This window comes from Phoxinus phoxinus (genome assembly GCF_949152265.1).
Source record: "Phoxinus phoxinus genome assembly, chromosome: 17".
NCBI lineage: Eukaryota > Metazoa > Chordata > Actinopteri > Cypriniformes > Leuciscidae > Phoxinus > Phoxinus phoxinus.
The window spans coordinates 12,467,997-12,481,311 of record NC_136892.1 but is presented as its reverse complement, the minus strand read 5'-3'; the positions used below and the strand labels follow the sequence as shown (position 1 = coordinate 12,481,311).

Sequence of the window (13,315 nt, the reverse complement as noted above, 5' to 3'; positions counted from 1 at the left end):
CTAACATGAACTAACAATGAACAGCTTTATTCATATTAACTAACATTAACAAAGATTAATAAATACTGTAACAAATGTATTGCTCATTGTTAGTTCATGTTAGTTAATACATTAACTAATGTTTAATAAATGAACCTTATTGTAAAGTGTTACCGAAAATATAATATCAAATGACATTCTAATGAATTATTATACCACAAACATACTTTTCAAGCAAAACATTTCACAAAAATAAGTTTTAAATGATAAAACAATAGATATTCTCTTCAAAATTAAGACAAAACGAGTAAAAGGCATTGCAAAAAAAATGGCTCATAAATGTGAATTCACTGAGAGAGGCATATAATGGCATTCATATTGACGTGGGGTCACTGTAAATGTAAATAACAGTCTGAGAATTTGAAAATCATTACATGAAAATACTGTTGTCTGCTATATAAGCATGCCAAGTCTCAGCTCCGACCTAACGCTGAGTTGTCCATCTGTTTCGAAGGAATCCCATAAGTTTGTTTTGGTTGGCTGTGGTTCTCCCAAAAAGCTTGGCGGATCTTATCCAGTTCCGACATCAGAGGAAGTCCAATCTCCAAGTGCATATGCAGGTTCTCCAGCCACTCCTCTAATTTGGCAAAAATGGGACTATAGAAAAGAATACAAAGAAAATGCCACGTTTCAGCGAATAAAATTGAGTCTGTAGTAGGGTTATGAAGATCAGTAACTGACAATCACCGTTTTTCAGCCTCCAAGGCACAACACAGAACTGCGATGGGAAAGAAAGCTTCAGGACATTCTTTGAACCAGAAGCGCTCCAGGAATTCATTCGCATTCAATCCAAACTCCTGCGTACGAGGGAGGTAATCCGGATCGGCATATACTCTTCCGATAATCTGTTATGGGGAATATACATTTATTTTCAGTTATAGGCCTATTTTTAAAATCAAAATGATGACTAAAAGTAGGGAAATATATAAGTCTACCTCACAAAGCACAATCCCGAATGAGAAAATGTCAACATGTTCATCGTAAACTTTTCCTGCAGGTAAGAAACACTATTAGTATGTACAAAAAAAGTCACAATTAAATTAAAATTAAATCTTATTTCTTTGATAGCTGATTCATACGGCTCACCGTGGATCATTTCTGGTGCCATCCAGTAGGGGTTCCCCACCACAGTATACCGCTTTTTACGACCAAGCTTGTTCAATTTGGACATTAGTCCAGGAGAGGGTGTCTTCTCTTCCTTCACAAGCTGGGCCAAACCAAAGTCGGCAACAACCACTGTCTGGTTCTGTGAGGAAAACTAGTACTGTCACACAATTCAGTTCGTTTAAAGACATGCTCTAGTTTATGAGTATTGACATGTATTCTGACCTCTCGAACAAAGCAGTTGTGCGAGTTTAGATCCCGATGGATGATATTCATTGAATGTAGGTAAGCCTGTATTGGACAGAGAGAACAAGTTAATGTATAAACAGATACATTATGTATAGACAGAGATGGTACTAACAAAAGTACTCACTTCCCGTACTCAAGTAGAAGTACAGATGCTTGTGTTAAAAAATACTCTGGTAAAAGTAGATGTACTGATTTAACTTCTTTACTCAAGTAAAAGTAACAAAGTACTGACTTGGAAATTTACCTAAAGTATAAAAGTAAAAGTAGCCCTGCGAATGACAACCATTGTTTATGCAAAGCTACCTGGACCACACAAATGTTACTAGAGTGCAAGCTGAGAAACTTAAGTGGATATGGAAAAAAGATTCTATATGTTAAATATTTTAAATGCCAATAGGCCTAAAACATCACATATAGGATTATTGTGACTGGGACTCAGGTTAATATGATTCATACGAGTAGCAAGATATGAATTCAATTGTGATTCTGTGAGAATTCACAGATCCAGTTTCTCTTGTTTTAATCTTCCCCTTAACATTTAAAGGAATCTACACGTATGAGTGTGTGCTGAAATATGGCTTCTGGAAATAAAATAAAGGATTGAATGTGAATTACTAAACAAGTCTTGCTGCTTGTCTGCCGAATCTCTGGGATCACCGCTTTCTTCATTTTCAATAATGTCGCCGTCCACACTACTATGTGCTAACGTTACCGGCATCAAGCCGCAATGATTTGCCGTGAATGAATGCCGTCGAATCGTCTTGTAGTGGTGCGTCAAGTTCAACGCATATTCTCATCCAATTAGATTTAATTCGGTATTGATGACACGAAAAATAATAACAGGAACTCCACTGAAATTATTTGAAATGAAAATAACGAGCCAATTTTGTAAAATGTAAGGAGTAGAAAGTACCGATATTCGTGTTAAAAATGTAAGGAGTAAAAGTAAAAAGTAGGCACAAAAATAAATAGTAAAGTAAAAATATCTGAAAAATCTACTTGAGTACAGTAACAAAGTATTGGTACTTTGTTACTTCCCATCTCTGTGTATAGATATGGCAAAACAGCTTTCATATTTGGATGCTAACTAAACTTTAGCTTCAGATTTGTATTTCCAGTCAAGGCATAGGTCGCACGATGGAAGTAATGCCATGGAAAGATTTCTTTTCATGCATTGTTGGATAGTAATGTACAGCTTGTACATTTAAAACTCAATGTTTTCTTCACATTTGATCTCTACTATTCTGCAAACACTCATCGCTCTTCATTACGTACCATTCCAGCGGCAATGTCCTTGGCATAGCTCACTCTACGTTTCCAAGAGTGATCCCAGTCCTAAATTATGACACATAAATGAGTTTATTCACTCAGAACCACAAGAAAATGCTTTTTGCCAAGTAATATATGGACTTCGTGCAAAGAAAGTATCTCCAGGAAAGACAAAAACAGATCAAACCATCTTCTGGATGGTGTCCCTCAGCGTTCCTCCTTGCACATACTCCGAGATCAGGTTCAGCCGCTTGTCTTTGTAGAGAATGCCGATGAATTTTAAGACATTGGGATGTTCCAGGCATCTCATTACTTTGACCTGGAGCCAAGTAAGTTTTTATTAGAAAACAAATCAATTTGCAGCTTAGGTGTCTGAGAAAGTAAAAACTACAACAAACCTCTTTCATGAATGTCTTCTGAGTCTCATCATCGAACTGAAGAAGTTCCTTAATCACCATGACCTCACCCGTTTCCAAATGTGTCACCTGACAACCCAAAGGAAGCAGTTCTTTTGTAATTTGGTAATAGTTCTCAAATGTATATGTCAGTCCAGCCATACTCATTGCTTTACCTTTATGGCTTGTCCATAACAGCCTTTTCCCAAAACCTCGCCATATATTAGGTCGGAGGGTCGGAAGATACGTTGTGTTTTGTCCAAAGCGTCAAAGCGCAGAGACTCTGATCGATTAATGTCTCTTCTATGGGAAAGAAGTGCAGCGTGACGTTGCGAGCATGGAGCTTTATCAATGCTGCAGCTGCGCCTGCAGAGGCGGTCAAAGAAATTAACAATGTTAGTAAGCGCATGACAGAAATATGACCTTTTTTAATCACACTTTTTATTATTAAGCAAAAAAATATTTTGATACTAAACTAGGGTTTTGATCTACATAGGGAAAATTGTTATGGGAAATATATAGCATTTAGTTACCCCGAGAAGAAACCTGTATGGTGGGTTTTTAAAAGCAGGCAATTTAAGATAATTTAAGTTGACATTTTTGTTAAATCTTTGTTAAATGTATTTGTATACAGCATTACAAAAGATTACTGATTTTTAATCAAATAAAATGTACACATTTTCTTATTTTTAGTCCTGTTATCCAGCAAACATCTCTAAATAATCTCTTAATCTCCCTTTAAAAATAGTTTATATGAAAAGCAAAAATGTTTTAAAGGGATAGTTAATCCAAAAACTCATCCTCATGTCATTCCAAACCCCTTCGAAACCCAGATTTTAATATTTTAATGAAACCTGAGAGTTTTCTATCCCTTTATTTAAATTCCAGGTAATCAAAACCTAGAAGATCTAAAAAAACATCGGTTTAATGTGGTCTTTTGAAGAGATATGATCGCTTTATTCGAGAAAAGCGCTATATAAATGTAATGAATTATTATTATTATTATTATTATATGATGAACAGTTACATTCAGGCTTTTATTTACATCCAAACAATGAGCGACACACATAGCCACATAGAGTACATCATCACATATGGAAAACACAGAAGCTCAAACGTGAGTGTGAGTGTGAGTGTGTGTGCGCGCACAAGAACCAATAAGGCTTTCATTTTTACCATATGTGATGTGCTTTTGTGAACACACAACATGTTCCTGGATCAACATCTTTGTTGATCCTGACCTGGAACGACTTTTCTATCAACCAATCAGATTGGAGGGACAAGTTTACAGTTTGTCAAGTTTAGGCTTACAATCAGGGTTAGGTGGTGCTTCTATATCAGTGTTATTCACTTATAGGTTTAGGGGTAGGAATATGGTTAGGACAAATTTTTCATATGGGAATGTTGTTCCAGGATGAATAAAATATGTTGACCCAGGAACATGACTTGCTTAGCAAAATCATGGTGACTAATGTACTTTATGCATGTGTTTTTTATATGTGATAAAAGCCTAAATTTAACTGTTCATCACATAAAGCGAATGTATCTCTTCAAAAGACTTGGATTAAACTGATTGATTCATATGAATTTATTTTACATCATCTTTATTACCTTTTTTGTATCTTAGTTTTGGCTAACAAGACTTTTAATAGAGGGACAGAAACCTCTCAGGTTTCACTGAAAATATCTTAATATGTGTTTGGATGATTAACTCTTATGGGTTTGAAATGACACGAGTGTGAGTAAATGATGGCTGATTTTTTTTTTTTTGGGGGGGGGGGGGGGGGGGGTGTGAACTATCCCTTTAAGATATTGAGAGTTATTTTCAAAGAATATATCATAAATGAATACATTATTTGTGCTCCACTGGCAATTTTCTTCTTGTCTTAAGTGTCATTTTTAAAAAGTGTAAATAACTAAAATTATCACTGGGGAAGAAAACTTAATTTAGGATGCATTATGTGAAAATCAGACTATCAAAAAATGTATTTGCTTAGATGTTTAGATATTTTTACCTGAAAGCAAGAAAAAACATATTATTAGAAAACATTTGTAGTTTAGCATCACATGTAGAAAAAATACAAATCTGATAGAACCATAATTCGTACAGAATATTTGTGGATCGAGAGCTTATTCGTCTGCTGCTGGGAGGGGGAAATGAACCTAGTTTTCCAGGCTTGTCCAGTTCTTCTCCCAGCAGGCCAGATGGGTCCTCCTGTTTTGTGAGGTTTTTAGGGTCATGTTCAATCGTGATTTGTAGCCAATGCTCCGTATCATGAATCACCAGATCTATCTGTTAAAAATGAGGAGATAAAAGGAACAATGGTGAAATAAGATGTGTCATGGAGATTATCTGAATTATTGTCTTATCTCAATCACTGGACCGACCTCATTGAGTGGAATGTTCTGGACAGAGATTCCATTGATCTCAAGAATCCTGTCTCCAACATGGATCAAGGGCTTAACCTCTGGACTCAGGTTGTGCAAGTCCAGCCTGTCTCACATGGGAATTTTTTTGGTAAGGAAAATATCAATATAGATTGATTATAGTCATGTTATTTTTTAGTTGCGATTGTGTCTAAAATGATGACTCACTGAGACACGGTGATCAAATGGTCTGCATCATTCTTCCCCACAGTGAAGGATAAACCTTGCCTGCTTTCTGCAGAGGGAGGAAATGACATCGATGTCACTGTATGAGGAAACCGTGAACATTTTGCAGACGAATGCTGCGTCGAAACCTTCTTGTAATGACACTGTCCACTAAGAGAGAAGAAAAGAGACATAGATCATAAACCAGACAAAACGGAGGAATTTTTCCATCAAAAATCCTCACAAGATCAGTGTATAATAATAAAATGATTAGACAAAAACCAACCAGTATAAATTGGTATAATCCACTAGGGAGAAAGAATCGCCATCTCCAATGAATATGGCGCAGCTTTCACAGAGAAAACACTCGGGATGGTATTTATGCTTTCCAGCCACCTGCAGAGATGGAAGGAAAAGGCAAAGTCAGTCTATTATGCTCTAGTACTCTTGAAATCAGCTGAAACAGTGAGGGAGGTGTTACGGTGGGACAGGGCGGATGACATCATTCTACAGAAGTGAAGCAGCACAATGAAAGGAAGTGAGATTGTGAGTGGGAGGGTTCGTCTCGTCTGCCCTCAGGTCAAAGGAAACAGCGACTAAACACAAAAACTCCAAGCTAATGGTCTCAAGATGAGAGATCAAATTACTGTAGCCGTTCAGTGAGTGAATTGTTGTTTGATTGTGTAATCTTCTAAAAAAAAGAAAAAGCATGCATTCCTGAATCCACAGGGTTCACGGCACGCCCAGTGATCCAGCTTGTTCTAGTAAATTCCATTGCTTTCGGGAAAACAGATTATTCACAGATGTCTTGTTAGAGTAAACGCTTAGCGGCACTCAAACATGGGGATGCTACTTTCTAAGCATTAGGAGCCGATAATTATTTTCACATTAAAATTATATATTATTTTAAGTACATTTTTTAGCCATCACAACATCATAATGTAGATTATAAAATGCTTGGTTAAAGTTTATGTTTAACAGTGTTATTAAATTATTAGTGTTTTTTTCTAAAGATTAACTTCTTTAAAGATTTAAAGTCTTTAATTAAGCATTAGATCACAACAAAGGTAATCTAAATGGAAAATTAGAGGAAATGAGCATGTACAAATATCCAATATCACCCAATACGGAGCAATAAATGAAATCTATAATAAAGGCTAATAAACTATATTGTAAAAAAAAAAAAAAGTGTTTTGTAGTTGTAAACATTGGAGAATGTTTTACAAGAAAATACTATTTCAGTCTCCTTCAGAATTCAATGTGTTACCTGCCATTTCTTTGTAAATATTTGTGAAATGTACAATAAAGTAAATCCTATGGCAATTTATTTTCGGTGTATAAGGTAACTATACTAACTATAGTTGTAACTATGGTTCATCAAGTGGATTTTTACTCAACTATCAGTTCCACCTCTAATCACACATCTCTAATGTTTATTCATTATCAATGTAATGTTCTAGCTTCTTACCATAATGAGACCGGTGGTGATAGACTCTGAGCAGCCGTGGCACTGCTCCCCAAATCGTGAACAGTAATCTTTCTTACAGAAGAACTGTCCATCTCTTTCATAGTACCAGTGCGAAAGAACAGAATTACATTCACAACACCTAACAAAAAGAGAGAGAAAAAGAGAGAGAAATAATTAAAAAATGATATATATATAGTTCTGTCATGACGACTCTCGAAGTGTTTGGCATGGTAATGGATATGACAATGTTGATATATTTGGTCTTGGCGGAATAGATCTGCTGTACATGACTTGGTACTGCCAATACATACACAACACACTGTTGAGAGCAAGTAAGACATGCTGCTCCTGTTCAATATAGTGCACATGAATATTACCCGTGGCATACAGGTGGAGCTGGGGAAGGTGGAGGGTTTCTGAAAGCACGCTGCACTGTTATAGCAAATTCTAACCAAGTATTTGAAGGTTAAGCAGCAAGTTCATTGGCTACTGATACAGCAGGAACCAATCAGCAGGAACCAATCAGCGTTGCCCTAAAGAGAATGATGTGATTGCAAAGCAGATTGAGTTGAGGACCTATCAGCCTGCCCCATCTCGAGTTTCATGCTCTTAACTCTAGAATGCATAAAGGCAGTCAAATTGAGCCAGCATGCTGTGATTCTTGAAATATTTTATCAATGAAGACATCTATTTATTTGATGTTCCATGGAATCTACAAAACAAATTGTTTCTGACCCTCAACAATGACTTTTCATGTTTCTTGGTCATAGGGTGTGAACATTTTTGTTGTTGTATCACTACTCAAAGAATGCATAAAGGGGGTCGAATTGACCTGTACTATTTTCCTGTGGATTTTTGACCCAACATAGTATTTTTGGATATATTTTTGTCAATAATAATATTTGTTTTCCTGAAACTTTATGGATTACTTAAAAAAAAATATTACTTGCTCTGAGCTAAGAATTTGTCTCAGACACCAACCTTGTGTCTAAATACGTATATCTCCCTACTATGTACATTAGTAGGTGAAAAGCAGCATGTTAAATTAGTAGTAGCATTTTAATAAAACAGTAGGCAAATAAAGTGCCCGGATGACCTACTATTTCTGACCAGATTGATTCTGAAGTTTACATCCGATGGACACTTCACTATCCCATTGAGAGGAGTCGTGAGTGGCAGTGAAACAACACAACTCGCATGACAATGGTAATATAGCAATGGATGTAGTACATTTAGATTGCATTCACACCTTAATGCTCGATAATACTATACTATACACATCCATATTTATTTTAGTAGTCATGAAGTTCTTCATCAAATGCAGAACCCACTCAGACAGTATGCAATTTCAGATGTAGAGTAGAGAAAGGCCACAGAAAAGGACAGCTGAAGGTCCAAACAAAGGAAGAGGTGCAAAGTTATGCTTAGAAAGGTGCAAAAATATGAAGTGAAATATTCTCTCTGTCTGAAAAGATCATTTTCACATGGTCTGGAGAGACTATGTGGGGAGTGAAGGTTCAGAGTTAGACTTGAATATACTTTACAGTAGATCTAATTTAGTTTAGAGTTTGTTTAGAAAAAGAGTCAATTTCATCTTTTACAAAGCATATATATATATATATATATATATACACACACAAGGAAAAAGGACAGATAGACATAGACATGTTTCTTTATCATCAATTATTTCATTAATACAACACCTATTTTTTTTGTGTGTGTGTGTGTGTGGAAGAAAACCATTAATTCCAAAACAGGTCATTTTGACCTCCATTATGCATTTGTGCAAGTTTTTTGGTTATTGCATTCTAGGATTAATTATTGTTAGAACAAAGGCCCGTTCGCACCAATGATGATAATATGAAGATAACGATATCTTTGGATGGAATCACTTTCAGAACAATTTTTTCCCCCAGCCGATGAACGATAAAAGCGTTTACAGCCAGTCAGACTCGTTTAAGCATCCTGCTTTAAGGAGCTTGAGCATTTAAAGCGACAGACAACAGAACTGCTGCATGCTTATAACAAACAGAACAATATCGTACCTTGGTGTAAAAGCTAATATGCTAGTTATAGTTATCTTTCTTTGTATGAACAAAGTGTCATGGTCATCTTTAGTTTTTTTCTCTGTCTTGTTTAGTTTAGTTTAGTTAAAGTTCTTCTAGTCATTCATTAGCGGTCATAGTTTCTAATTAGTCGACACCTGTTTCCTGTTCCGTTGATTATCTTCCTCAGCGTATTTAAGCCCTCTGTTGCTTCTGTTCATTGTCTCGTTGTGTTAATGTTATGTTGGTATGTGTATGCTATCACTCTTTGTGTTTATTGAAAGGTATATTTCTCATTCATTCTGTGTCACAGATTATACTATGCTACACCTAAAATAACTGCCCTGAGTTGAATAAAATAAAATGCTAGAGTGAATTCCAGTGCCTTTTCCTATCTTGAGCAGGATGCCTGTCATGTGTTCCACAGCTGGTGGTTATCTACTCTTCCATCCTTCCATTCAATAACATACAGCCCTTTCACGGAAATACATGCACACAAATACACTTGTGTACACACACACACACACACACACACACACACACACACACACACACACACACACACACACACACACACACACACACACACACACACACACACAGACACACACACACAGTCTTAAACATAGCAAACAGAGAGCAGAAAAGCAGGGGTGTAAAGTACAGTAATTGTTCTCCATTATACTTAAAGGGATAGTTCACCCAAATATGAAAATTCATCATTTGCTCACCCTCAAGTTGTTCCAAACCTGCATGAATTTCTTATGAGGAATGTGGGTAACCAAACAGTTGATGGGCCCCATTGACTTCAGTTTCATACTATGGAAGTCATTCTATGATGAACTGTTTGGCTACCCAAGTTCTTCCAAATATCGTCTTTTCTGTTCAGCAGAAGAAAGAAATTCATACAGGTTTGGAAAAAAACATGAGGGTGAGTAAATGATGACAACATTTTCATTTTTGGGTGAACTATCCCATTAAGTAATACTTTGTAGAATTTGTGCTTTGGAGAAAGGAAACAGTTTATATAATAAGGTTCCATTTGTTCATATTAGTAACTTTATTAGTTAACATGAACTAACAATGAAAAATACTTTTAAAGCATTTATGTTAATGTTGTTTACTGGACCTGAGCTGACATGAACTAACAATTAACATTGCATTTTTTATTAACTAATGTTAACAAAGATTAATAAATACTGTAACAAATGTATTCCTCATTGTTAGTTAAAACATTATCTATTGGTAACTAATAGGATCTAATTTTAAAGTTGAAAGTTATGTTAAATGTGGAAACTATTGATTTAACTTAAACATGCTTTGATAGTTTTCAGATTTCATCCACTAGTCACCGCACTTTAACAGTTAGAATTTAGTGGAAACTAAAAACTCATTTATAATTCCTCTTTGTACAAGTTTAGCAAGTTATAAGTTTTGTACAAGAAGTGGGAGTGGACAGAACTGGAATGAAACAAATAAAGTCTGAATTCTTTTTATGCATTTACATAAACACAAACACAATTGTGCTTTTGTTGACTATGTCAAAGGGGACTCAACCCAGCTCACAAGACCACAAAATTACATCACATCTAGAAGATACAGTAGCCTAACAAAGTTTTGTATTTAAGATCGTATAACGAGTCCAAGAATCATGTTATCTTGTGACGATCTGAAAGCAGACTGTTGACAAAGAAGTTCCTGTTTTTGTTTTTACAAGAAATGCTCTGAGAGGAATGTAGCAACATTACTAAAACCACAGCTGTGAGTCCATTTTGAAGAAACAAAGGAAAAAACGAGAAAAAGAAATAGAAATTTCGGAGAAAACTTTTAACTAGTAAATAAAACGAGTCAAATTTTACCTTGCCTTCCCTCCTATCCGGCAATACAGGTCCTGACAAGACTTGAGCATAGCAGCAGTGTTAGAGCTGTATACTAGTCCTCTAACTGTCACACGCTCATTTCAGGGGTGGAGTGAAGTGGGAGGAGAGGAAAACAGTTGCAAAACAGACTCGAATAGTTTTTCTTTCATCTACATAATGCATCACTGAGCTGAACACTATTCTATTTCCTGCCAAGTGTCTGAAAAGACACTCAAATCCCTCCCACTCCTCCTAACTTTAGCCCACCGTCTTCAACTGCTTTGGTCTGCAGAAAGAATACCACCGCCGGAGGATAGAGTTACCGAGCAGTGTCACCTGCTGATCGCCCTCATAAAACTACATGACCGAGCAGAGACCTGCATTTTAAATGCTTCATGAAGAGAGGGTTTGTGTAAGTGTGTTCATGCGAGAGAAATTGTGAAAGGATCTTGCTTTGGAACTACTCGCCAAATATTTGTTTCTGGACCACTTGCATCAGGAGTGGAACCAGCGAAGCAATTTCTATTTCTCGAAAGAACGTTTTGCTGTCAGAATTATAACTGGTGTAATCTAAAATATACTCTGAAAAGCTATAGCCTACTGAAACAATTATGGAAAACACTTTACAATAAGGTTCTATTTGTATAGTTAGTTGATGAAAAACACTTCTAAAGCATTTGTTAACATTAGTTAATGTTAAAGTTGTATCTGTTTTTATTATTTAATGTTTAATGAGTTAACATTAACTAAAAATTAACAGTTGCATTTTTTTATTAAATTAACAGAAGAATAAATACTGTAACAAATGAATTGCTCATTGTCAGTTAAAGGTAGGGTAGTCGATTTAAACACTTGTTGTTATAGCCTGTTTGAAACACTCTTCACATCCTGACAGCAATCAATAGAAGTGCCATGACTATTAAAACATGTACATATTCTGTGGAAGTCACAGGACCAAAAAAATGTTCGTCCAATCATTGCATTAGGTCCGAATACAATGATACGATGTCCTGTAACCTGCCTATATGTATTTCCACACCTCTGCGCACCACTCACACGTCATCAGCGCGTTCCTTAAGGCTATGTGGAGTTGTAGACAGACAGTCACCACCTTTTACAGTTCCTCCTGAACCAAGCTTATGCTGCGTTCACGCCATGTCATAATAACTGTAATTACGAGAATGACAACCCTTGACATTCTGCCTAATAACCTGTGACTTTCTCATGTCCTCAGACGAGATATATCTAGCTGCAGACCCGCAGCACCACCAGTTTCAGAACCCCAGCGCCAGAACCGGAAGTGAGGGGCGGAGTTATTGACAATGAGACAAGCAATACAAGTCTACAATAACTACAAATTAATTTAATACATATATTCCTTCTGGAGATGCCCGAATGTTTTGTTCAAATATTTGACTTGCTGTATCCACATTATAATATGATCTACAGATGTACACTACTCTGCATTGTGAAAAGCCAGTGTCAAGGTCCAGCACACTTCTGAATGATTGGCGCCAGTTTTCATAATTAATTTAACAATGGTATGTGTCACTTTACAATAGTTTGTGGCATTTTCTCTCATGCTAGTTTACAATTATTTGAAATACCTGATTGGTAAGTGTCAATTTGTGGTGCACAAACCACATACTCCTGCTTGTAGGCTACCACTTTAATAAGAACTTTTTACTAAAATAGTTTTTATATTATTGTATAGTTACAAATGACAGCTTAACTGTCATACAAATATAAATAAATGTGTTATCATAACAACTGTATTTACAATATGTAGGTAACCGTTGTCAAAATTATTATAAAAAAAGAACCATAGTAGCCTAAATATAAATGCATACAACGGACCACGATATTAAAAATATGGTGAAGCCCAATGTTTCTGTACCTTAATGTATAACATATGTATAAAGTATGACGTTTCGTGTGTAATAAAAGCATACCGTTTCGTGTCTAAGCAAATTACGCTCTAAAACGTTAGGTGGCGTTACCTATGGGCGTTACTCGGTTTAGAACGTAAGCTCCGCCCCTCACTTCCGGTTCTGGCGCTGGTGTTAGAACTTAAGCTCCGCCCCTCACTTCCGGTTCTGGCGCTGGGGTTCTGAAACTGGTGGTGCTGCGGGTCTGCAGCTGGATACTATAGCCTCAGACTCGGATTTATCTGTTTCTATATCAACACTATAAACGCCGAAATGAATCTCCAGCAGTCAGGTGGTACAAGTAAGAGCTCTTAAAGTCGTTTATGTTCATTATTATTGTAATGTTGTGTTTTCAGACATGAGGTAG

General features: G+C 36.2%; 1 protein-coding gene across 1 annotated transcript; it reads right to left on the bottom strand.

The window, feature by feature from the left end:
- Positions 1-307: 307 nt before the first annotated feature.
- Positions 308-11,308, bottom strand: limk1b (LIM domain kinase 1b). Its single transcript, XM_079586933.1, has 15 exons — positions 11,021-11,308; positions 7,117-7,255; positions 5,935-6,044; positions 5,652-5,819; positions 5,445-5,550; positions 5,165-5,349; positions 3,233-3,422; positions 3,060-3,146; positions 2,849-2,980; positions 2,668-2,727; positions 1,369-1,434; positions 1,126-1,285; positions 975-1,030; positions 727-884; positions 308-636 (listed from the first exon to the last, which is right to left on the bottom strand). Exons 1-15 carry the CDS (start codon positions 11,068-11,070, stop codon positions 453-455), a joined length of 1,851 nt encoding a protein of 616 aa, XP_079443059.1. The 5' UTR covers positions 11,071-11,308; the 3' UTR covers positions 308-452.
- Between the last annotated feature and the right edge of the window lie 2,007 nt (positions 11,309-13,315).

Excerpts from the sequence above, each read along its gene's own strand:
- limk1b (XM_079586933.1), bottom strand. The coding sequence starts at position 11,070 with ATGCTCAAGTCTTGTCAGGACCTGTATTGCCGGATAGGAGGGAAGGCA. Across the intron at positions 2,981-3,059 it reads AGAAGACATTCATGAAAGAG|GTCAAAGTAATGAGATGCCT; the intron begins GTTTGTTGTAGT and ends ACTTGGCTCCAG. Across the intron at positions 885-974 it reads TCGGGATTGTGCTTTGTGAG|ATTATCGGAAGAGTATATGC; the intron begins GTAGACTTATAT and ends TCCCCATAACAG.